We start from the raw sequence: 26,487 nt of genomic DNA on the forward strand, positions 1-26,487 counted from the left end.
TGGCTGCATTTTTGTGATTATGTGTATTTTATATTGATTTATTCTATTATGTTTTGTATATGAATCTTTACAAGTGTGTCGATACAAAGGCTTGATTAAAACAAAGGTCTCAGCTGTGCTGTTAGGGATGCTCTCATATTTGTTTCAAATGTAATAAATCAAAGGATTTCAGGCTTTTCATCCTTTTTATTTGTTTGGTTCTAACAGCAGCTGGATAAAAACATGCAGGTGATGAATATAATTGTGTGATATTATGAGCATTGTGAATAAAGAAAGAGCAGAGATAGTAAAAAGGAAACAGGTGATGGACGTGAGATTTTCAGAACAAAAGCTCCTCAGTGAGACGATCACCTGGACACAAGGTCAGGCAGCTGGGACTCATCTAGAGAGCAAAATGGAAAAGTGATCTGTGCAGAACATCACTGTTGATTGCAGTTATTTACATCAGACTTCTTCTCTGAGATAAGAGCACCATTTGTGGGAAAGATGACAGTATTTCCAGGCTGGATGCTGTTTGCAGGGAGAACTGAATGAAAGTCTCCTGCACCTCAGCGCTGAGGTCCACACCTGTGAACACAGATGAGGTCAATCTGCTGCAGCACGTAGAGCTTTACTGATCAGCAGGTTCAAAGGATTCAGCAGAGCGTAGAGTCAGAGCTAAATGCCACATCACCATAGAGTTTGTTAACAACAGCTTTCTTTGCCCTTTGTCTCGATGGACTGAATCAGGGATACTCGTCATACTTCACCTCAACCACGTCACTGAGAGACCCCAGCCTGACACAGCAGCAGAGATGATGAAAGCAGAAACAGCAAACAGATGCTTCAGTTGTGTTTCTCTCTGTGTGTGCGCTCACGCCCACTTGTGTGTGTGAACTTTCCACGTACCTCAGCTTGTTTCTCCAACATGAGCCATCAGGGCTGAAAAACATCACTAACACATGAATTCTTTCTCTTTTTGTTATCACCTGTGATCATGTGTCTTATGTTTCTGTCATTCACCAGTTCTTGTATAGTTACGTGTAACTAGACTTCTGTGGGACGTAAATGATTGTTTTGTATGCAGATCTGTACAAAGGATGTAAACACTTGATTACAAAGGAGATCTCAGCTGTGTTGTTATGGATGGACTTCAACGTATTTGTTAAAAAAGAGAATAAAGCAAAGTGTTTTAGCTGTTTGGGAGTTTTTGTTTGATTCGATTCAGTTTTATTTCTATGGAGTCAAATAATAAGAAAGGCTCTAGAACAGCCCTGAGTTTGTCCAGGTGACACTCCTCTGAAGAACAAAGACAAAGAGGAAGAAGGGGATTCGTTTTCAAGTCTTGTTTCTTTCAAAATAAAAGCTGAAATGTTTTGGAAGCATGATAATATTTTCAGCCAGGATGCCGTCTCCAAGGAGACCTGCACCTCAGCGCTGAGCTCCACATCACGCCCTGTGAAAGCACAGATATAAATCTGCTGCAGTGAGACGAACTTTACCCAACACAAGTGTAGAAGTAGACATTTGACTTTACCTACAACCTGTTAACAACAAAGCTTTCATTGCCTCTGTTGCTGATGTCATGTAGGACTAATCATACTTCACATCAGCCATGCACACGTCAGAGGATCTCCAGGCTTTCAGTGATAAAGCCAAGCAGATGATGTGAACATAGCAATAGTAAAACATGCATCATAATCAGCCGTATGTGTCGACTATGTGGCACCTCAGTCTTGTTGGCATGAAGAAAAGTTGTGTAACATGTAGCATAAGGGCTGCAAAGACATCATGTAGACAGCAGTCGTCTGTTAGTCATAACGTATCTCCTGTTAAAGAGTTAAATGTGCGTTCTCCATCTCTGTCCTCTCACAGCTCGCCGTATACCAACTCCAGCTGTGGTAACAAGACATGATGCACTACCAGATGAAAGAGTCCTAGGAGTGAACTGGTGCACAGAGACAGATGTATTCAAGATCAGGATAACTGAAAAACCTGTGCCAACGACTAGGCGAGGCATCCTCTCATTTGTAAGTGCAATATATGACCCATTGGGCTTTTTGTCTCCTGTCATTCTGAACAGAAGCTAAACAAAGTCCTGCTGTGAACAGCAGCAATATGGATTTTACACATCCATCCATCTTTTCAGCTCAGGGTCGTGTGTGTGTTTGCACCATGTTTACAGAAACTGGAACGTGACTCCACTTGTCGCCAAGAGTTTGAAGGCGTTTTTGAGACTAAACATGGTGTTTTAGTGTCAGAGGTACGATTAGGTTGTGGTTAGGTTTAGGGCTGAAGGTTAGGGTTAGGCATTCAGTTTTTAGGGTTAGGTAAAGCATTACATCAATGTCCCCACGGAGATATGAAAACAGGACTGTGTGTGTGTAACCCTATCCCAGCTGTTATTAGGCAAGAAGCAGTTAACCTGTGGGAGGATGTCAGGGTACCAGGAGAGAATCAGACATGGATTCAAACCCACGACCTTCTTGCTGAGAGCAGGTTGATCCCACCTACAAAGATCATCTGTTTAAACATGCGCTGTAACTGAGTATTTTTTAAACATGAGAAACCGAATATAAGGGTTGCTCTGCCACTGCTGCCTTGACCGGTTACTTCAGTTTATCCAGTGACCACGTTGGCAGCATCAAAGCTAAGTAAGGCCACGCCCACACTTACATCGGGATTTTTGAAAACGCAGATTTTTCTGAGCGTTTGCGCCTTTCATCCACACGTAAACGGCGTTTTCACTGAAAACTGATATTTTTGAAAACGTCTTGTTAAGTCTAATTGTTGAATGTCGCCATTGTGTTTCTTAAATTTGTACAGTCTTAGTTCAAGCAGTAGGATCAAAGCCATTCCTTTGATCCTGACCACCTCTCCAACCACTCTGTGCTGGGGGAGGTTTTATTGTAGATACATCCTATCTGGAAGACCTGTTTCTTTTGATGTAAGCTTCCTGGGTTTATGACCCTTTGGTCAGCAGGAGGTCTGACACACACACACACACGCACGCGCGCGCGCGCGCACACACACACACACACACACACACACACTCAGTGTATACATTTACATACAGTGCCTTGTCTTTGTAACCAAAGGGGGTTGCAAGGGGAGGTGTTTAGTAAACTATTGTTTGAAGTTTGTCAATAAAAGGCAGCGAGAGGAGGCCATCATCGGGGTCATTTTCGTGGTGGACACAGACGAGGCCTCCCTTGCACAAGTAATCGATCGATCGACTGTCTTGTTTTCTTCATGATGAATAAGTCTCTAGAATTAGCGGGGCTTGTGGAAACACAGACCCAACATTTATTTGGTCCTCCGAGCCGGAGCCTAACACATTGCATCCACCGAGGAGAGGGAGAGGACGCCACCGCAACGTCTGGGATGATTGACGTAAAGCCCTGGTGTTTCACTTTGCTTTGTCACCAGGCCGGGAAGTTTGCGCCTGAACTCCCCTCGGGATGGATGACGATTGACGGGATCCAGAGACTCTTCCCATGAACGTAAACAAACAGTTAGTACAGAAGGCCTTAGAGAGCGGCTACGTGACCCTGCGTTGACCGCAGGTAATGGAAGCGCGCTAGCCGCGTAACAGAGACACAGGCTTCTCTGCCGTTTGGGGCGTGGAAATAACCTAGGTTCGGTAGCTCCGCCGTGAGGAGTGTCCGGAATCTCCGCCATTTGGGGGCGTTAGAGAGTGTCCGAAGGTTGAATTCTCCGCCATATGGGGCGTTTGAGAGTTTTCAACAGAGAGCGCTAGCTGTGCGTGCAGACGCAAGCGATAGGCCTATGTTGTGTGTGTGTGCGGGCCAGACGTGGTCTGCGTGAGTGTGGCTGATTGTTGTCTTGTAATGGAGAATAAAATGTGTAAGTCTGCCTTAGAAGGGGATGTAAAATTTATGGAGAAAGTTTTACCAGGCAGCACGCAGTATGTAGGTTGTTGGTGTGAGAAATATGGATTTGAAGGGACATTAGTGGAAGTTAAGTGTAAAATGCTGGTAGAAAGAATAGCTGTAAGTGTAGCAGGTAAAACAGGTAAAGCGAAGCAGAGGAAGGAATTGCAGTTAGCAGTTGCTAAGTTGTGGCTGGAGCAGGCTCAGAAGAGGAGAGAAGCACAGAATGTTAAAAGAGCAATATTGCAAGAAGTTCTTGTGAAACCTGAGGATGAAACTACAGCTCAATCCACTGCAACTACTCTAGAACAACACCGTAGAAAAGCATTAGGAAGAGCAAGAATGTTAGCAGAAAGAAGAGCCAGAGAAGAGCGTGAGAGAGCAGAGGCAGAGGTGGAGGAGAAATTAAAGGCTGAGTATGGAGAGACATTAGGAGCAACATTGAGTCCAAGACAGACTAGGCAGGGTAGGAAACAGAAAGTAAAGTTAGTGAACACAAACGTTACAACCACATATCCATCCCTGACACAACACAAAAAAAAAAAAAACATATGGTGTTTCTGTAACAGAGTGTGAAGATGAAGAAAGTTTTTCTCCTGATCCAGTCCGTGAGTGTGAGCGTGTTTGACGTCATGGTGTGTGTGAAAAGGTATCCAGCTGGGGCAGACGTGATTCTGCAGGTCACCTGCCCAGTGGACGAAAAGAAATAAAATAGTTGTGTGGATGAATGATAGCACGAAGAGTGTTTGGTGTTTCTCAGTCTGAAACAGCTGTAATGCTACTTTCTGTTTTGGAGAAAAGTACAGATTAAAAAAAACAAAAAAACAGAGAGAGATGTGTGTTGTTTTAAGCAGTGATGAGAATAATGAAAGTGTGATGAGAGAGGACCACAAAAACATACTGAAGATGCATTAACTATACCAACCCTACATGCATATTAGTTACATGAGAAGAAACTTATTATGTGCTAAGACAACAGGGTTATGCTGTATGTTGTGTGTATGGCTGATTGGATGAATGTTTGAGATTAAACTGGCTGTTGATTTGTCTTTTGTTACTAAGTTGAACCTGCCAATTGGGTTGTTACGATTTATCCCCCTGGCATGAAGAACACGTGTCATGACTTAAACAAGGCCTTTCTTTCCTTTGATTTCCTTTATTTTCTTTCTTTTATTTTGTTACTTTCATGGTGCACTGAAAGTTTTGTTTGATGATCTCTGTTTGAGCAGATCTGCACGATTAGAATCGAAGCGTCGTCGAGAAAACTGTTGCAAAGTGAGCTTCTCCAAAATTAAAATGGGCTCAGGAGAAAGCCACTTATTTGGGACAATCAGGAAACAAGTTCCTGTCCAAAAGGATTCAACGAGGAAATCCAGTCTAAATTCTTTTTCTTTTTGAAATGATGTCGTTTTGCTGAGCGTGGAAACGAATGCGACGATAATTTCCACAATCAGCAAAAGAAGGAATCACTGAGTGAATGAGTGAGAATTTTAAAATAAATGGGGAACTGACTGACTGACTTAACACCATTGTGTGAAGTCAACCCCCACCTGACAAAGGTGTGGATGTATCTCTGTGTGTGTCTCTGTTGCAGGAGCAGAAGGAGACCACAGGAGGAAACTTGGGTCACATGACTATGTGAACTCTGAAAATTTAACCTTTTTAGTTTAAATTTTTCTGTGTCTGTGAATTTACCATGTGTGTGTCATTCACTACCTTGTGTTGCTCACAGAGATTACTGTGAGAAAGAGTGTATACACCTGCGCAGCGCTAACATTTACATTTCTTTTTACAGCCGATGGTTAATCATGTGATTTGATCATGTGATTTATAGCAGGACACAACTTAATGATGTTTCTCTACCACAGGATTACTGAGATTTTGTATGAAGAAAACTGTAGTTACAGGCTATATGTTGATGATGAAATTACAGTGTTGTTGAGAGAATGTTGGAGAAAATGTGAATGTAACAGGGGAGAAATTTTTTTTTTCTGCCTGTCCCGTTTGGCTCTTTTGAATTGTTGTCTAAAGGCAAAGAAAGATGCCCAACGGATTTACTTTACCAAATTGACCATCCCAGCCTTGCCATAATGGTCCGTTTGATTCACCTTTTATTGTTTATTTTATTTTCACTTGCTGAATACGGGACAGACTTGACTGGAGGAAAGAAGGGGAGAAAGAAAGAGGGAAAGAGAAACAGCTGAGAAGAGGGACGGGGGAGAAGGGCAAAAAACAAAAACCAACAGAATGGGCAGAAAAAAATGCATCTATCGATCACCTGGATCACCTGTTGAGAAAAAAAAAGAAAACAAGCAGAAGAAAACAAGAATAATAGAATAAACAACATCACAATGATCAAAGTCAAAAAGTCAAAGTCAACTTTATTTGTCGATTCTGCCACATGTACAGGACATACAGAGAATAGAAATTGCGTTACTCTCAATCCCTAGATAAATAGCAAATGAACATTTAAATATATTTAAATATAAAAGTGATTAAAAATGCAAGTAAAATAATTAAAAAGTAAAAATTTAAATAAATACAATTTTACATATAACAAGAAAGCTATATAATATACAATATAATGGGTAAGTGACATTGAGTGTAAACCAGGCAGAGTAGTGCAAATAGGCAAATAGTGCAAATGGAGATTTAGTAGTGTACGGTAAGAGAAAGTGTAACAACAAAGTCTTATGAGGTAATGGCAGTCCAATGCTCCACAAAGTGACTGGTAACTGGTGCAGGCCAGTGAGTGAGTCAGAGAGTGTGTGTGTTTGTGTGTGTGTGACAGAGTTCAGTGAGACCGTGGAGGAGAGAGGGGAGAGGGGGCAGAATCGGGAGGGAGTTAAGCTTCCTGACAGCCTGATGGATGAAGCTGTCCTTCAGCCTGCTGGTCCTGGCCTGGAGACTCCGCAGTCTCCTCCCCGACGGCAGCAGCTTGAAGAAGCTTTGCATTGGGTGCGTGGGATCAGCCGCTATGCAAAGGGCTTTTTTAGTGAGACGGGTGCTGTAAATGTCCTGGAGGGAGGGGAGAGAGACACCAATGATCCTCTCTGCAGCTCTCACTATGCGTTGAAGGGTTCTATGACAGGACGCATTGCAGGCTCCAAACCACACAGTGATGCAGCTCGACAGGATGCTCTCGATGGTGCCTCTGTAGAAAGTGTACATGATGGGGGCTGGTGCTCCTGCTCTTCTTAGTTTGCGGAGAAAGAAGAGACGCTGCTGTGATTTCTTGGCCAGTGCTGTGGTGTTGTACGTCCAGGAGAGATCCTCTGTGATGTGCACACCCAAGAACTTGGTGCTGCTCACTCTCTCCACAGACGCTCCGTCAATGGTCAGAGGAGCATGTTGGGTGTGCATTCTCCTGAAGTCCACAACAATCTCCTTCGTCTTCTCCACATTCAGAGAGAGATTGTTGTCAGCACACCACGTGGCCAGGCGTCTCACCTCACTTCTGTAGTCGGTCTCATCCATGTTGCTAATGAGACCCACCACCGTTGTGTCGTCCGCAAACTTGATGAAGAGGTTGGAGCTGTATGATGGAGTGCAGTCATGGGTCAGCAGAGTGAAGAGTGATATATGGGAATATGACAGTAAATACTAAATATTAAATACTAAATACTTCCCCTCCCAGTAATAACATTACTGGGAGGGGAAGTGGTGGTGGGTGGAGATAGGCCTCCAAACCTTGGAGGGCCCGAGATGTCCCCAGAGAGGTGGCGTCTGATACCCAACCTGACATATAGACACAGACATACAGGCACACACATATACAAACATCCATTCCCACCCTCATGCTCTCATGTGCACTTACTCCACACTCAACCAACGTGGAGACAGACATAAAGAGACGTTGTACACACGATCACACTCCCCAAGCGTACTCTACAAACCGGGTCTAGGTACCCTTGCCCCTGGAGGGGGGAACTGCACCCAGACCCAGGTGGTGTTACCCTTTTCCCTGCGGTGGGGAGAGGCATATATATATATATATATATATATATATAAAAACACCCAGCACGCCCCTGCGGGCGGTTTATCCTTCAAGCTCGGGTCCTCTACCAGAGGCCTGGGAGCTTGAGGGTCCTGCGCAGTATCTTAGCTGTTCCCAGGACTGCGCTCTTCTGGACAGAGATCTCCGATGTTATTCCCGGGATCTGCTGGAGCCACTCGCCTAGCTTGGGAGTCACCGCACCTAGTGCTCCGATTACCACGGGGACCACCGTTACCTTCACCCTCCACATCCTCTCGAGCTCTTCTCTGAGCCCTTGGTATTTCTCCAGCTTCTCGTGTTCCTTCTTCCTGATATTGCTGTCATTCGGAACCGCTACATCGATCACTACGGCCGTCTTCTTCTGTTTGTCTACCACCACTATGTCCGGTTGGTTAGCCACCACCATTTTGTCCATCTGTATCTGGAAGTCCCACAGGATCTTAGCTCGGTCATTCTCCACCACCCTTGGGGGCATCTCCCATTTTGACCTCGGGACTTCCAGGTTATACTCCGCACAGATGTTCCTGTACACTATGCCGGCCACTTGGTTATGGCGTTCCATGTATGCCTTGCCTGCTAGCATCTTGCACCCTGCTGTTATGTGCTGGATTGTCTCTGGGGCATCTTTACACAGCCTGCACCTGGGGTCTTGCCTGGTGTGATAGACCCCAGCCTCTATGGATCTTGTGCTCAGAGCTTGTTCTTGTGCTGCCATGATTAGTGCCTCTGTGCTGTCTTTCAGTCCAGCTTTGTCCAGCCACTGGTAGGATTTCTGGATATCAGCCACCTCCTCTATCTGCCGGTGGTACATACCGTGCAGGGGCCTGTCCTTCCATGATGGTTCCTCGTCTCCCTCCTCTTTCTTGGGTTTCTGCTGCCTGAGGTATTCACTGAGCACTCGGTCAGTTGGGGCCATCTTCCTAATGTATTCTTGGATGTTCGTTGTCTCATCCTGGACTGTGGTGCTGACACTCACCAGTCCCCGGCCCCCTTCCTTCCGCTTAGCGTACAGCCTCAGGGTGCTGGATTTGGGGTGAAACCCTCCATGCATGGTAAGGAGCTTTCTTGTCTTTATTTCAGTGGCTTCTATCTCCTCCTTTGGCCAGCCTATTACCCCAGCGGGGTACCTGATCACGGGCAGGGCGTACGTGTTGATGGCCCGGATCTTGTTCTTACCATTCAGCTGACTCCTCAGGACTTGCCTGACCCTCTGCAGGTACTTGGTGGTTGCAGCTTTTCTAGCGGCCTCTTCATGGTTCCCATTCGCCTGTGGGATCCCCAAGTACTTGTAACTGTCCTCTATGTCTGCAATGTTGCCTTCTGGTAGTTCAATCCCCTCAGTTCTGACTACCTTCCCTCTCTTTGTTACCATCCGACTACACTTCTCCAGTCCGAACGACATTCCAATGTCATTGCTGTATAGCCTGGTAGTGTGGATCAGTGAATCGATGTCTCGTTCACTCTTGGCATACAGCTTGATGTCATCCATGTACAGGAGGTGGCTGATATATATATATATATATATATATATATATATATATATATATATATATATATATATATATATATATATATATATAATGTGAAGTGTAACTCTGAGCTGTAGGAAATGAAACTAAACGGACTTTTTCTCCTTTATTTATAGGAAAGTGTAGGAGAGCAACAGATGAACAAGCGTTACTGTAACAGGAAACATCAGAGGACCTTTATGTTCATCATCATCACTGTTTCCTTGTTCTGTCACAAACACACAACACTTCCTGCTCTCTCTCTGATGGATCTGATTGGCTGTTTCATTCACAGGAGGTCAGGGCGTCACACAAACAGCTTTAACTGCACAACGACACACTTTAAATCATCTGCAGACAAACCTGTGTGTTTGATTTATGAAGAAATAATAAAGACGTGTGTACAGCTGTCCATGAAGCAGCTTCTCACACAAACTCTGACACTTCAGCCACTTTAATTCCTGCAAAGCTGCGTAATAAAGAGCTGTGACTGCTATGAGCTGCTGATGATGACTGCATGAAGCTCTCAGCTGAAGCTTCTTTCATTTATTTTAATGTTAATGTCGCCTTTTTAAGTCTGTGTGAGGATTTTAATGACACACATTAAAGGAGCTTCTTTGATTAGAACCAAATTCATGTTGATTTTCAGCCTGAAATGATAAAAACTTTAATAATTCTGTTTATAATCATCAACCTGGAGACTAATGAAAAGTATAATAGTGAAAAAAAGCCGTTATTATTTGAGTAATGCCTGAATCTGCTCAGAGACAACACAGAGGTGTTGATGACAGTTTGACATTAACTGAATTAAAAACAAAGTGCACTTATTGTGAAAATCTGCCTCCTACTTCTTTAAATCATTTTTATGTATTTTTTAACGTCACAGTGAAACATTGAGGCATTAATCTGACACAGTTTGATCAGCAGCTGTGTTTTCACTGACGTTTCACTTTGATTTGTTCAGACTGAGCAGAGAGGATCGGTTCTCTGTGTGCGCACTGCTGAGAAACACAAGCTCATTTCTGCTGTTTCATGAAAAGTGTTATGGAGGAACAAGAAGTTCAGCCTCTAAACTCTCAGCGTGAGGACTGAGTGAAGAGTTTCAGAGCAGAGAGTTTTGGCTCACAGCTTTTAGCGTCTACACAAAGAGACGATTACGCACTTGATCTGAGAACATCTCCACCTCCTACAAACAAACTCTCCTACGAGCAGCTGTCACAACCACAACAGGCAGAAGACTGGATTTCTTCAGGTCAGATTTCATGCAGGTTGCACTAAATTGTGTGTCACAGACATTGTAGTTCACATTTGTGTGACTCGTTTAAATCTTCTCCTCCTGAAAGTGAAACTCTTACAAACACATCAGGCCACAACCTGCTGCAGGTTAATGATTGATCTGAAGGCAGCTGACCTTTGAGCAGGAACTTGTGAGTCTTTTATTGTGTTTAATGCTCACAGTGCTGAAGCCTGCAGACACACCCACATCATATTATTTGTTCTCAGGAGATAACATAGAGATTTTGGCCCTTTCTCAATGTGCGTACTTGCGTTGTCGTCTACTCGTGATACGTCATCAGTCGGAGACCAAGTACTGTTCCAATTCGAAGTACGCATCAAGCCGAGTTCTCGCTCCGCCCGTTTTATCGAGCATGCATCGGTGGTGAGTTGTGTGGACTTGGTACAGCTAAATATCCCAGAATGCATTTCGTCCAAAACTCAAACGCGGCAATGGCGGACGAGCGGGGCTGAAAACTTTTAAATATTACTCTTTCTGGGTCACAAAATAAACATTTAAGTTATTTCAAGCGAGAATGTAGCTGTGTAAACTTCAAATATCTGCTCGATTTATCAAGATATCATATATTTCCAAACGCGCTCCGACGTTTTCGGAGACGTCTGTGACCCGCCAGCTCCATAGCAGACAGCGAGGTCAAGGATCATTAGAGCCGGCGAGAACAGCGGACTCCCAGCACATCGTTTTCACCCCTTTTATTAAGGTATGTACACGTATGTACATGTACACTATTTTTATTAATAGAGATTTCACCACTGAGGTTAAACATGATATATAAGTCACTTAGATCACTTCTAAATGTTAATGTTTGGCTTATTTCAGTGTTTTATTTGTTCCTGAGTAAACCGGTTTGGCTGTGATTAAAGTTAAGCTTCATAACATATTACTCACAGTTAAATTAAGAGGGGACGGCAGTAAAAACTCTGGACCTGTGACATCATCAAGTATGCCGGTGTTCCAATTGTACAAATTGCGAGTCCGTGCTCCCGTTTCCGGCAAGTCCGTGCTCCCGTGCGGTCTCGGCAAATCCGGTCTCGCCGAGAACGCGAGTACATACTTGCGTACTTAGAATTGAGAAAGGGCCTCTGACTATATCGCTCTATCGGGAGGCACCAAGATGGCGGCTTGAACAGTCGTGTTTTTTTCAGGAGCTCCGAAAGACCGCAAAATTTACTAAGTAACTTCATTCTCTTTCCACTCGAATTATAACTATGGATGCCCAAAAGGTTATTAAGAATGCAAAGCTGCAATTTGTGCCGTCAAACCCCAATGTTAAGACGTCGTCGCATGCTAAAGTCAGTGACCATGGCTATGCTAACACTGAAGCTGCCAACGTGGGCTTAAACAAGCGAGAACGGGGAGCAGACTCGGCGCCGCCAACTCCTTCAAAACAACCGCCAGAGGAGAAAAGAACAAAATCTTCAGAGAAGGAAGACGATATCTCCAATAAAACTATTTTTGAAGCCATTATGGGACTTGACAAAAAATTTGAAGCACAACTGGAGGATATCAAGGAACAAAACAGACAAAGTGCAGCTATGGTTGCCAGCTTGGCTAAGGCTGTAGAGTTTAATGCTGCAGAGATAGTTGATTGCAAACTGAAAGTTGTTAAACTGGCAAATGCGAATGAACAGCTGCTTAAAGACAATGAAGACTTGAAAAGAAGAGTGAGAGAACAGGAGCGCTACCGAATGAGGTGGTGCCTAAAACTGAAAGGGATGAAGGAAGACAAAGATGAAAACATTAGAGTGAAGGTTTTGCAAACGCTTCAGAAGATTGCCCCTGACTTGAACTTAGAAGAGGCCGTTGATATTGTCCACCGTTTAGGGAAACGAGTTGATGGCAGAAACAGAAACATCATTATTCTATTCACACAGAGGCGAATTAAAGAAGAGTTGTGGAGGCGCACCAAAGACTCTTCAACCTGCAAGCAAGAAGGCATCAGTTTCGCAGAGATGTTGCCGCAGAAGGACATACAAGATCGACAGCGCCTATGGCCTCTGGTGGAGGAAGCAAGACGTGCGGGTAAACGGGCCTACTTTCGTGGTCCACATGCCTTCATTGATGGACGCAAAGTTTAGGAAAGACAGGAGAACTAAAAATGACAAAAACTGAAATAGTGGAAACTTGTTAGCGGTCTAAGGAGCTCAGCATTTAGTACTTTTTTTTTTCTTCTTTTTCTCACGTGGTGAGTGATATTCTGTCTATAGTTCATGTTGAATGTTAACATTTGTTTTGGTTCTTTAAATGTTAGGGGTTTAAGAGAATCTGTTAAAAGAAAAGCCTTATTTTTGTACTGCAAAAGTAAAAAATCAAACTGTATTTTTCTACAAGAGACTCATTCATCTGATAGTGATGTATCTTTTTGGTCAAACCAATGGGGTAGCAAAATCCTGTTTAGCCATGGCTCAACGAGGTCGGGGGGTGTAGCAATTTTATCCAATAACTTTCCTGGGGATCTTGTACTACAACGGACTGACTTGAATGGTCATTGGTTGATTGCTGTAATGAGAGTTGAAAGTTTGTTTTTCATTTTAGTCAACGTTTATGGATATAATAATGAAAGTCAGAATAAAATTATGTTAGAAGATATAACTTCAAATATTTTTGAACTTAAAGATCGATACCCTACAGAATACATTTTAATGGGTGGTGATTGGAACATGACTCCTGATGAATGGACTGATAGATGGCCCTCAAGGACAGGTAGACCACAAAAAAATAACCTAATTATAGATTTTTTGATAAATAACAACTTGACAGATATTTGGAGAGTAAGAAATCCAGGATTTAAGAGCTTTTCTTGGTTTAAACCAAATGGAGCTTGTAAATCTAGAATAGACTATTGGCTAGGAAGTGACATCATTCTTAGGCACACTGTAAAAGTTGTGATGTCAAATGCACCTCTATCTGATCATTGCTTTATTGAACTGTGCTTAGAATCGGAAATTAGACAATCAAATAAAAGAACTTATTGGAAGTTCAATGCCAAACTTTTACAAAATGAAGACTACTGCGACATAGTCAGAAAAATTATAAAAGATATTATGGCTGATCATCTAATTGTAGGCTATACCAGTAAATGGGAATTCATTAAATTCAAAATTAGAGAATTTAGTATTCAATTCAGTAAAACCATAAGTCAAAAGCAAAGAGAATATGAATGTAAATTATTCCAAGAAATTACTTATTGCTGTAGTAAAGATGATCTAAATACCCAAGAAAGGAGTAAACTTATGGAGTTGCAAACTAAATTAGATCAGCTCTACCTAAATAAAGCAGAAGGAGCTTTTGTGCGTTCACGGGCCAAGTGGATTGAGGAGGGGGAAAGAAATTCTTCATATTTTTTTAATTTAGAAAAGAGCAGACAGAAAAGAAATTTTATATCTTCTCTGTTAATTGATGGCATTGAATGTGACGACCCTAAAATTTTGGAAAATGAAACTTATACATTCTATTCCAATTTATACTCCTCACAGTTCTCCCAAGCAGATTGTGATGTCTTTTTTGATCAAATAGATAATCTGATCCCTAAAATTGATGAATCATTTAAGGAATTATGTGAATCTGACTTCAGAATTGAAGAGTTAGATGCATCTGTTAAGAAAATGGCACTTAATAAATCCCCTGGTCCAGATGGGCTTACAGTTAATTTCTTCCAATTTTTTTGGGAAGACTTACGGGAAATTTTATTCAAAGCTACACTCAGAAAAATTAGGGTTCTTAAATGGTTCTTCTGATGTCTCTATGGTTCTTTAAAGAACCATCATACGTCAAAGAACCTTTTTATTTTGAAGATGGTTCTTCAGCTATTACAAATGGTTCTTTAAAGAACAAAAGGTTCTTCATCCTTAGCTATCTGAGTTTGTTGGTGTAAAATGGCATAAATAATATTCACTTTAATGAGGGTGTGAATTATACTGTGTGTTTTGTTTGTGTGCGGAGGGGGGGGGGGGGGGGGGGGCAGATGGTGGGATACTGAATATTCAAATTAAAGTTAGAAACACTTGCTCAAAAATATTCTGGTGGCAGGGGTGGGGGCCAAAGCCTGAAGACCCCCAGCACCCACCCTGCAAACCCACTGATCACAAATAATGTGGTAACAGAATATAGAATTTATTATTAAGCCGTTTATGAATATGGTGAATTTATAAATTAACAATCTAAACAATCCATTCGGGGGATATTAGACAGATTCAGATACTGATCTATATCAGATCTCTCTCTCGCGCGCGCTCTCTCTCTCTCGCTCTCTCTCTCTCGCTCTCTCTCTCTCTCTCTCTACATATATATATATATATATATATATATATATATATATATATATATATATATATATATATATATATATATATATACAACATATATCATAATGATAATACTAGTTACTGTGAGCTTTACAAGCTACCCAGCAGTATGTAAAGTCAAATTATAAAATAATATAAGTAAATAATAATTGCACATGTGATCTGAGTACTTGTTTATCACTGCGCAATTTATTATTATATGTGCCAAGCCAAATAAATGACAGGGAGAGAGAGAGACATGGAGAGTGAGAGAGACGTTAGAACACGTAGTACAACCAAAGGGGGGGGGCAACTGTAGGGATGCGCATGCGCACACAGATCGCGCGAGCCTTGAACTTTCTAACGGAAAGAAAACTTTCTCTCGGACGTTGCCAGTGGATAACAGTCTTCAGTACCTGCTGGTCTTTAAAGGATTCTGGATTCCTGGACTGTTGGAAAAGGTAAAACATTTTCATAAAACCTTTTTATTGTTTTGTTTTTGTTACTCGTCATTGTAGCTTGCTGTTAATGTTGTGCTAACAGTAATGGTTAGATACGTTAGCCTTTGACGTTAACGCAGTTTAGTATCTGGTATAAAGAACTGTTTTCCTAACAAAACCACTGTTACAATTAAGTGAAGGTGCTCCCAAATAATTTGGCCTGTAAAATATGTGGCTATATTGCGTGCTGCGTACATAAACTAATGTCAGCTAGACAGATATTAAAATCAATAATATGGTTAAAGTCACCAAAATGGCGCCTGAAGCCTGTTGTGTGAGCTCTGTGTCTGGTCTAGAAACTCAGAAATTCAGTAGCCTGTACTTTGAATTGTGGAGTAGCTGTATAAAATACAGCAATGCTTAAGTGTTTTGAATAAATAGAAATGTGACACATGAGAAGTTGTGTCTTTGACTGTTACTGTAGAACTTATTTTCAGAGTAGTTGACAAATTATGCTCCAGTCATTTGATGTTACCAAGATAATGTCCGTTTTTATTATAGTTAAAAAAAAATTATGTACATTTCATTTATCCAACATCATATATTAGGCAAAAAAGAGGTCATTATACTAACAAGACCAGATAATCCAAAGCATAAAATTATCAATATTTATCTGAAGAAGGCTTAAAAGTTAGACTAAACGGTGGTATAGTGGTTAGCGCTGCTGCCTCACAGCTAGAAAGACTCTGTTCAATTCCCAGGGTCAACCGGGTGCCTTTTTGTGTGGAGTTTGCATGTTCTCCCTGTTTCTGTGTGGGTTTCCACCCACAATCCAAACATACATATCTGAATGACGACCCTGCCATGGACTGGCAACCTGTCCAGGGTCTACCCCGCCTAAAAAAAACAGCTGGGATAGGCTCCAGCACCCCTCCGATCCTTATGATGATAAAGCGGCTTGGAAAATGAATGAACAAAAAATAAATAAATAAGTTTTTGATGTCACAGAATAAAACAATGTAATGGAATTTTGTTTTGTTTTAACAGATCATGGCTCAGCAGTGGACTGCTGGAGAAGTATCTCTTTGGCTTGGGGAAAATGAATTGGCAGATTATCAACAGGTCTTTGTAGGTGAGCATTTCTATGGATGTGCCATATCAGTGTCCACAGTGCTCCACAAGAAAACCAACATATGAAAAACTGCTGAAACATCAACAGATATACCATGAAAGTGAATGTGGATTCTTCATTGTCTGCGGACTAGAAGACTGTCCCAGAAAGTTTTTGTCTGTGAAATCTTTGAAAAATCACATAAGGAAGAAACATAAATATCAGAAACAAGGATTAGAGTCTGCCCCAGACTGTGACCAGGAAACTGTTGAATTTCCCAGATCATCTGAACGAACTCTGAGTGAACTTGTAGAGAACTTTACAGAGACTGTGAGAAAACAACTGGCATTGTTTTCCTTGAATCTTCAAGAGAAAAGTATTGTAAATAGAAAAGTTCAAACATTTGTTCTTAGTGAAGTAGAGTCACTTTTCAAGTATTTTATTGAAAACTATAGGGAGATATTTTCTAAATGTTTGCAGACTCTTAATTTTGATATATCAAGTTTTCATTATATTGATGACAATAGTTTGGTAGAACATTGCTTCAGTGCAGTCAGCAACGCATATCAACTAGACAGATACTGTGTTGAGAAATTAAACTTGATTGAACCTGTTGAATGTATCCTGGGAATAGATCCTTTTACTGGGAAACAGGACACTTTTCAGTATATTCCACTTCTAAAAGTCTTAGAATTAATATGTAATGATCCTAACATTTTAAGACAAATTTTTAGGCCAGAGTCCCGTGCTCCTGAAACCTTAACAGATTTTAGTGATGGGAAAATTTACAAAGAAAGTGATTTTTTTAACACAGACAACCCACATTTGAGAATTCAGTTGTACAGTGATGAATTTGAAGTTTCTAATCCATTAGGATCAAAGAAACGTCTACATAAAGTGTCTGCATTTTATTTTACTTTGGGAAATATTCCACCAAAAGACAGATCTGTTTTAAGACATATTCATCTGTTGATACTTGTCAAACATAGATTGGTGAAAACATATGGATTTGAGAAAATATTAGAACCATTAATTTGTGACCTACAGGTTTTGCAAGAACGTGGATTACGATTAAAATTTGAAGACAGACAGTACTGCATCAAAGGTGGTCTGGCCACAATATCTGCAGACAACTTAACCTCTCACACACTTGCAGGTTTTAGCTGCTCATTCAGTAATGGTAGAATATGCAGGTTTTGTATGTGTCATTACAAGGACCTGTCTAGGATCATTAGTGAGGGAGATTGTGTTCTTAGAACAAAGACTGTTCATGCATACCATCTGCAATGTGTTGAAGATGACCCCCACTGTAGGTCAGTGTATGGTGTAACTGGCCCATGTGCCTTCAACAAGCTGTCATATTTTGATACCACAAATGCATTCCCACCTGATTTAATGCATGATTTTCTTGAGGGGGTCATTCCTCTTGTTTTGAAGTCTGTTGTAAAAGCCTTGCACGAGGACAAAACCGTTACTATCCAAGAGGTGAATGACAGCATAAGGACTTTTAGTTTTGGACAGAATGACTGCACCTCCAAACCTGCTCTAATATCTGAGAAGGTAGCACTGGATGGAAATATCTCTGGAACTGCTGTTGAGAAATGGACATTATTTAGGACTCTGCCTTTCCTCATAGGCTCCAGGATTGAAAAGGGTAACAAGTTTTGGCAGCTTTATCTTTTGGTTCGAGAAATAGGAGAGATTATTCTTGCTCCAACCATCAGCACTGACTGGATTAGTAATCTACATGAACTGATCACTTACTTTTTGACAGATTTCATCAATCTGTTTCCTGGTGTGTTTACACCCAAGCTGCATTTTCTGCTACATTATCCTCAGCTCATCCTTGATTATGGGTCACTCCGCTCTCATTGGTGCATGAGGTTTGAAGCCAGACATCAATATTTCAAGACAGTAGCAAGAATCACCAATAACTATATTAACATTTGTCAGACTTTGGCAAAGAGGAATCAGCTTCGTCAATGCTGGGAGTGGCAGCCTGAACGGATCATCAGGAGCGATCATACACAAGCAGCAGTTAATAACTTATCACTTCAAGAACTTCCAGTGAACTTGCAGATTTGTTTGCAAAACTTGGAGACAGCCGTTACTGTGGATGAGAAACTCTGGACAAGTAAATGCATCATTTTAAACTCTGTAAAATATGCAGTTGGAGATTTCTTCATTTTGGAACTTGTGCATGCAGAGCAAATTCCACTGTTTGTGAAAATAGTCCTGATTGTGTATATCAGGGCCAACTGGTTTCTTGTTGGAAGACTTTTCACAACACTGGAGTTTATAAGACACCTTCAATCATACCACATCAGAGAGACTGATGATCTGTTGATATTCAAGCCTGGGGATGAGGTAGACTTTCATGCTTTGGACGCATACAGATGTGATGGTCAAGACTTCATTACACTGATCCACCGACCTTTTAAGGCAGTCCATACCAAAGTTAGGTAAGATACATCCTAAACCATGACTTTTTAGTTAGGAGTTGTCAACCACTGTTAAAATGATTTTAACCACTTTTTGGCTATTCCACAGGTCTGTCATCATCTATAGTCACTAATGAACTCATAGCTGTTTTTTTAGTAATGTTTTATAATATTTTTAATCTTTATCTTTGACATGCTCATTTCTGTTTTGATCGTGTCTTATTGTTTTTCTGTGCCACAGACAATGAAATCGATGGATCGACACTTCTGCAGATGACTGAAAGAATGAGTGAGCGTCTTTTTCCAAAAGTGAAAGACCAAGTGAAATTTTTGTCTGCTGTAGAGAAGCTGAAAGAGTGAGTCTTAAGTTGACTGGTTGATTCACTGAATTGTACATTCATACAATCCAGTGTTTCCCCTCCCCTAGGTTTATGGTGTTGGAGGGTGGGGGGCAAGGGGTTGACGCAAGCCCTGTTCTGTTTCTCCAGCGTTGATGTGCATCACACACCCATTTACTTTCAAATTGAAATGTCACAGCCACTCTTACTCTCTGTTATGATTCTGTTTCTGTAGTTCAGCAGCTGTTATTGTACGTTTTAAATATGCGGATATTCCTGATGCAGGACACAAGGACACGTATATTCATGTCTTGTAACAAACTCTAAAAATACTTCTTACTTCTTCTTGCAGTGGAAGGCAACACAAAGAAAAGCATACTGTGTCAGCACTCCAACCTATGTTTAACTGCAAAGTGCAGTTTCCTCCAGCTGTGCTCACTGCGTTGACCAATAAAGATGCAGCACTAAAGTCACCCACCAAGAACAGACTCAAAAACATGCTTATTCAAGCACTGTTTGACCACTTGAGTAATGAGACAATGTAAGTCTATATATAATTAAGATTTGATTCATTTAAAATACAGTATGTACATCAGAATTTAAGTTCATCATTCAAAATTTGCAGGTATCCCTCTCATGTGCAGTATGTAGAGCTTCTGAGGACTGTCCTTCTGAGTTTTCCTTTTTTGAAGGAGAGTTATGGCTCTGGATATGTAAGTATTCCTGAAAAGCAAACATTGATACAATTGTCCAACAAATTGTCTTTGAATTGCCCAATTATTGGCTAATGAGTGTAACATGCTAACATTTTCATTGCTACATATTCAGAGGTTATCTGTTCCCTTGTGGCCACTACAATACAAGTATTAGTATTGTGATTTTTGAGGCAGATGTCGTGCAGTATGGTCAAACAATAAATAAAATATCAATTGCTCTTTTAAATTAATTGTTTCATTTCTCTGTGAATTCTCAAGTGAATGGTGTGAAATTCAGCATTATATTAGCTCTGTTTGCCTTTGTATCAGGATAGTGTAGTTTTTGTATTTAAAAAATTAAATTTGAAAATAGGGCAGGGATAGCTCAGTAGGTAGTGTGGTTATCCGATGATCGGAAGGTCGGGGGTTTGAATCAACTGAACGGCTACCCTGAGGTACCCTTGAGCAAGGTACCGTCCCTACACACTGAGTGAATGGGTTAAATGCAAAGAGAGAAATTTCCCTGTGGGGATCAATAAAGTATACATTATTATTAAAAGGTAGAGGTATTAACATATAGACTGAAAGATCATGACGAGTATGCTTGTAGGACATATTGCCATTAATACTTTATCTACCTTTTATAGTGTATTTAGCCAATCTAAAGTGCTCCAAACCTTTATATCATGTGTTCGATCAACTCCTAAGAGTTAAAGAAGAGATCTGTAAATAGGAACTAATTAGGTTATGACATGATTACAGCAAACCTACCAGCTTTATGTCACTCAAAGTTTTCTGGTAAATGTCTTGCATAAAGGGAGGACCTAGTTGCACCTATTTATGAATAATTAGTTACATTTTTATCGTTTGTAGGATGCTCTGCATGAGTCTCTCAGGAACAAGTTTAAAAAGGAAAGAAGACCACTAGTAGACGTAGAGGAAATTGAAAAAATGAGACAGAAATACTCAGTTCCAAATTCAGGAAGAAAAAGATCATCAGATATCCAGCCCTGTATCCTTTTGAAAAAAACCAAGGCAAGTTAAATATGCTCAATGTTTGTTTGCCATTTTAAATTGTACATAAAAGTTAAAAGTATTGTTTGTTTGTTTTTTCTCTCAATATTTGCTAAACTTTTTAATAACCAGGATATCAATCCTCTTGACGATGGGGAGGATGAAAGGAGCACCGACCAACATGTATCAGTGATTAAGCAAGAGTGCCAAAAAACTAGGCCAAATGTGGATGTCATTCAAACGCACCTCAGGAAAATACAGAAGTACAGAACACACTACATTCTTCAGCATACTACTGAAGAGGTTCTACGAGAATTCCCATGTCTCACTATCCCTGTTGTGGTGAGTGTTTTATCAAAAACTGCAGCAAAAAACAACAATAACAATAGTGCACAGCAAAAACACGAATATGTACTGATGTGCTGCACATTTATACAGACTTCTAATAATCATGTACCTACAGGACAGGCAAAGTGACTGACTCAGCAGATTTCATGAGTAATAAAAGTACACTAACAGAACACTAACAGAAATTGCCACATTGACTATGTCTTTCTCTTTGGTTTTATTTTCATGCTACAGGATAATTTTGGACTAATCTGATGCCAATGATAGTTTTTTGGGAAGAATAGTCTAAACATCCCTTTTGCACAGCAATGTGTACTTGAGAATTAAACTAAACAAATGCAAAATTATAATTTCTTCTCTAATGATAATTGATGTGTGAAATAATGATTGTTCTGGTTTGCTATATAATGGTATATATTATGGTACAAAGCTAATATATATATGTTTATCCTTTATTTTAGCTTCTTGAAGAGGCTTCCATGTTACTTAAAACTGATGTGGACAAAAAAGTAATCCGAGGATTCAGTAAGTTGGCAGCGAAGCTTGTGTCAATAGCCCCAAACAGCAACCTTAAAAGCCTCTGCTTAAAATCTGTTGATGAGAGCCAGACAGACACTGAAAGAAAAGGTGAGGGCACTTGGCAATAATGAGCAAAAACAATTTTAACTCCTATCTCAGATACCACTTTTTAAGGTTTCACATACAGCACATTAGTAAACACAGTGTCCCTTACAACAGCGGTCCCCAACCCCCGGGCCTCGGACTGGTACCGGTCCGTGAGTCGTTTGGTACCGGGCCGCGAGAGTTGAGGCTCAGGTGTGAAATGTATAGTTTTTCAGGGTTTTTATCGGTTTTCAGCGTTATTTTGTTATCGTTTTTATCGTTTACTCTGTTTTCCTGGGTCTTTTCACGTGTGTTATGAATAAATTTTCTTTTTTTCGGTACCGGTACTAGTTTTATTTTGTTGTATTTATCCGCGACACCTTAAAGGCCAGTCCATGAAAATATTGTCAGGCATAAACCGGTCCGTGGCGCAAAAAAGGTTGGGGACCGCTGCTTTACAATATCCACAGACTGACATTTCTCCTGTCTCGTCTCTGCAATGATGTACTTTAAGATTTAACTGATATACCCTCGATGCTATATGTATCTCTATGAAGATTTTCAGTCATTCACACAATGTTTATCCCAAAAAATGTTCAGTGGCAGCTAGACTTGCTCTGCAAGTTCTTTAGGACTCAAATTATTTAAAGCTAGCAACTTACAGAACTGAACAACATTTTGGGGGTTTTGTATAAATGCTTAACATTTACACTGAATTACACTGAAAAGTTAATTAGGTATACATTTACTGCACTAATGCTTATGTTCTGCAAGACATTCAACTCCTGATAAAGGCACTCATATGGCCTTTACTGCTTTGTATTAACAAAATTGGCCAGAAAATATTTACATATTTCTCTTTATTTTTCAGGTCAGATGGTAAACACAGCTGTTCTTCTCCTGCCATCTATTTTCAAAGAAAATGCCTCTCGTCTCTTCGTCATAAATAAGGTAAATTTATATATTTTTTGGTATGGTGAGAGGGGGGGGGGGGGTCTTGAACAAATCCAGTATTTTACAGGAGTTTTATACTTTCATTGGGACAGCTGTTGTTTATACTTATTTAAACTATACTCCTCATTTCAAGAATTTAATTTCTGTTTCAGGATCCACACAGCCCGATACCTACAATCGTACTCAGCAGCAGTGACGGCAAGCCCTTGAGTGATTCAACTGAGGTCAATGTCCAGATGGATGGACAAAAAATGATTCTGGACAGTGGGGAAATGGACATTTCATTGGCGATGGGTATTGTCTTCTCCCTGTACCATGTCTACAATGTTGCCTATCCAAGTGAACTAAAAAAGACATTTTGCTTTTTGGAGGCATTTGTTCTCAACTTGGGAACTCTGACTACACCTGTACCAGTAGCTGTGCAAAGAGTGGCAAATGCATTAAATATCTCATAGATTGCCAGCATAGTGCAGGTGAGAGACTGAAATTGTCCCAGTGTGGACTAACAAAGGACCATGAGTCCCACATTAAACTTAACTTACATAACTTAAGGCTGCAGTTAATTGATAATTTAAATAAAAAGATTGTTCTTGAAATAGTCTTACTGAAAATGCAAACATGCTGATAAAAATGTGTTGTTTAATTGTCTGTTATGAAAGTATTGCTATTTCTAATGTAAAAATTGTTGTTTTATCTATAGTATAATATTTATATGTATTTATAGTAAAGATATTTAATTATTACTGTTTAAATGACTTGTATGCTATTATTAGTAGTGGTGTTGTGCTTAGCATTAAAATGCCTTTTTGTCTTTTTCTGTAATACAAAGTGCCAATAAACCATTAATATATGTGCTTGTATTTATTTTACCCTACTCAAATTCAATTTATGATACATTTTATTTTGAAAGATTTAAAATGGTTCTTTAAAGAACCACCCAAAAAAGGTTCTTTAAAATGGTTCTTTTAAAGAACCATTTGAAGGATCTTTTTAAAAATGGTTCTTTGAAGAACCATTTCTTTCAGTGGTTCATTGAAGAACCTTTAAAGGTGCCCCAAAGAACCATTTCTTGATGGTTCTTTGGGGCACCTTTAAAGGTTCTTCAGTGAACCACTGAAAGAAATGGTTCTTCAAAGAACCTTTGTTTGAAAGGTTCTTTGTGGCACCAAAAAAGGTTCTTCTATGGCATCAGTCTAAAGAACCACTTTTTGTTCCAGTTGGCACCTTTATTTTTCTGAGTGTATACTGGCCAGTATTGAAAAGGGAGAATTGATGTCTAGCATGAAACAAGGATTAATTACATTAATTCCTAAACCAAACAAAGATAAATGACAATTGGATAACTTAAGGCCCATAACTTTATTAAATACAGATTATAAAATTTTCTCTAGCTCAGTTGCAACAAGGCTCAAACAAGGGGTTTCAAGTATAATTAGTGAGACACAATCAGGGTTTTTGAAAGACAGGAACATTCATAATAATATCAGATTGGTTTTAGACTTACTGGACTACAATGATCTAATTAGTGATGACAGTTTTATTCTTTTCTTGGACTTTTATAAAGCTTTCGATTCAGTAGAACATCCTTTTATTTTAGAAACACTAACTCGATTTGGATTTGGGGATAAATTTAGGAAGATAATACACTGAACAAAAATATAAACGCAACACTTTTGTTTTTGCTCCCATTCCCCATGGGATGGACGTAGAGACCTAAAATTCATTCCAGATACACAATATAACCATCCCTCCCAAACAGTGGTCACAAATCAGTCCAAATGTGTGGTAGTGGGCACATCTGCTATATTGAGATAATCCATCCCACCTCACAGGTGTGCCACATCAGGATGCTGATCTGACATCATGAGTAGTGCACAGGTGTACCTCAGACTGCCCACAACAAAAGGCCACCCTAGAATGTGCAGTTTTGTCTCACAGCAAAATGCCACAGATGCCACAAGCAATGAGGGAGCGTGCAACTGGCATGCTGACAGCAGGAATGTCAACCAGATCTGTCGCCCGTGCATTGAATGTTCATTTCTCAACCATAAGCCGTCTCCACAGGCGTTTCAGAGAATATGGCAGCACATCCAACCGGCCTCACAACCGCAGACCTCGTGTAACCACACCAGCCCAGGACCTCCACATCCAGCAGGTTCACCTCCAAGATCGTCTGAGACCAGCCACCCAGACAGCTGCTGGAACAATTGGTTTGCACAACCAAACAATTTCTGCACAAACTGTCAGAAACCGTCTCAGGGACGCTCAACTGCATGCCCGTCGTCCTCATCGGGGTCTTGACCTGACTCCAGCTCGTCGCCGTAACAGACTTGTGTGGGCAAATGCTCACATTCGATGGCGTCTGGCACGTTGGAGAGGTGTGCGCTTCACGGATGAATCATGGTTCACATTGTTCAGGGCAGATGGCAGCTGAGAATGTCCCAGTTCTTGCATGGCCAGCATACTCACCGGACATGTCACCCACTGAGCATGTTCGGGATGTGCTTGACCGGCGTATACGACAGCGTGTACCAGTTCCCACGAATATCCAACAACCTCGCACAGCCATTGAAGTGGAGTGGACCAACATTCCACAGGCCACAATTGACAATCTGATAGACTCCATGCGACGATGTGTTGCACTGCATGAGGCAAATGGTGGTCACACCAGATACTGACCGGTTCTGGGTCCCCAGACCCCCAATAGCGCAAAAAACTGCACATTCCAGGGTGGCCTTTTGTTGTGGGCAGTCTGAGGTACACCTGTGCACTACTCATGATGTCAGATCAGCATCCTGATGTGGCACACCTGTGAGGTGGGATGGATTATCTTAATATAGCAGATGTGCCCACTACCACACATTTGGACTGATTTGTGACCACTGTTTGGGAGGGATGGTTATATTGTGTATCTGGAATGAATTTTAGGTCTCTACGTCCAACCCATGGGGAATGGGAGCAGTAACAAAAGTGTTGCGTTTATATTTTTGTTCAGTGTAGATATACTGTATAATGATATAAATAGCTCTGTGTCATTAGGCTATGGCACTGGTAAAAGGTTTAGCGTTAAAAGAGGAATTAGGCAAGGGTGTGGAAGCTCTCCGTTGTTGTTCATAATGGTTGTGGAGATGCTCGCAATTCTAATTAAAAACAGCAGCGTTGTTGGAATTGAGATTATGGATAATCTTTTAATAATTAGTCAACTTGCAGATGACACTACTCTTTTCTTAAAAAATGAACATCAGATCCCCCTGGTAAAACAAATAATCACTACATTCTCAAAAGCTTCAGGCTTAAAGTTAAATTTAAATAAATGTGAATTATTGGCATTAAAAGAGTGTAATTCACAATTACTGTACGATATAAAGGTGAAGAAGGAGGTAAAATATTTGGGCATCACAATTTCAAAAGATCACAAAGTCTTAGAAAAAGTAAATATTTTAGATAATTTTGACAAATGTAAGACAATCTTAAATAAATGGTTACAGAGAGACATCACAATTTTTGGAAGAATATTATTAACCAAAATGGATAGTTTATCTAGATTTATATATCCAGCTTACTCTTTATCAATATCAAATAAAGT

At 40.5% G+C, this 26,487-nt stretch overlaps 2 protein-coding genes and 1 long non-coding RNA gene across 4 annotated transcripts in view; all 3 read left to right on the forward strand.

Annotated features, from left to right (window-relative positions):
* The window catches only part of LOC146672638 (protein NLRC3-like), a 183,158-nt gene that overhangs the window by 124,474 nt on the left and 32,197 nt on the right, over window positions 1–26,487 (forward strand). The window lies entirely within an intron of this gene.
* The window catches only part of LOC146672644 (uncharacterized), a 216,399-nt gene continuing 192,672 nt past the window's right edge, over window positions 2,761–26,487 (forward strand). For both annotated transcript variants that reach the window (XR_014908417.1, XR_014908420.1), the window contains exon 1: window positions 2,761–4,245. This is a non-coding gene — a long non-coding RNA (uncharacterized LOC146672644). The remainder of the gene's footprint in view (window positions 4,246–26,487) is intronic.
* Window positions 16,448–23,356, forward strand: LOC146672645 (sterile alpha motif domain-containing protein 3-like). The gene is made up of 9 exons (XM_085388565.1): window positions 16,448–16,529; window positions 19,191–19,305; window positions 19,640–19,828; window positions 19,913–20,000; window positions 20,856–21,017; window positions 21,129–21,338; window positions 21,806–21,971; window positions 22,819–22,898; window positions 23,054–23,356. The coding sequence occupies exons 1-9, from the start codon at window positions 16,448–16,450 to the stop codon at window positions 23,354–23,356; spliced, it is 1,395 nt and encodes a 464-aa protein (XP_085244691.1).

Source organism: Rhamphochromis longiceps, linkage group LG3 (assembly GCF_057381845.1).
Source record: "Rhamphochromis longiceps isolate RC_006_pf linkage group LG3, R_longiceps_female_GT1.1, whole genome shotgun sequence".
In the NCBI taxonomy this organism is placed as follows: Eukaryota; Metazoa; Chordata; class Actinopteri; order Cichliformes; family Cichlidae; genus Rhamphochromis; species Rhamphochromis longiceps.

Bases quoted from the DNA above. Each gene is read 5' to 3' on its own strand.
- LOC146672645 (XM_085388565.1), top strand. From the start codon at position 16,448: ATGGCTCAGCAGTGGACTGCTGGAGAAGTATCTCTTTGGCTTGGGGAA. The intron at 21,339-21,805 runs GTGAGTGTTTTA...CCTTTATTTTAG, and splicing joins GTCTCACTATCCCTGTTGTG to CTTCTTGAAGAGGCTTCCAT. The intron at 22,899-23,053 runs GTAAATTTATAT...TTTCTGTTTCAG, and splicing joins GTCTCTTCGTCATAAATAAG to GATCCACACAGCCCGATACC.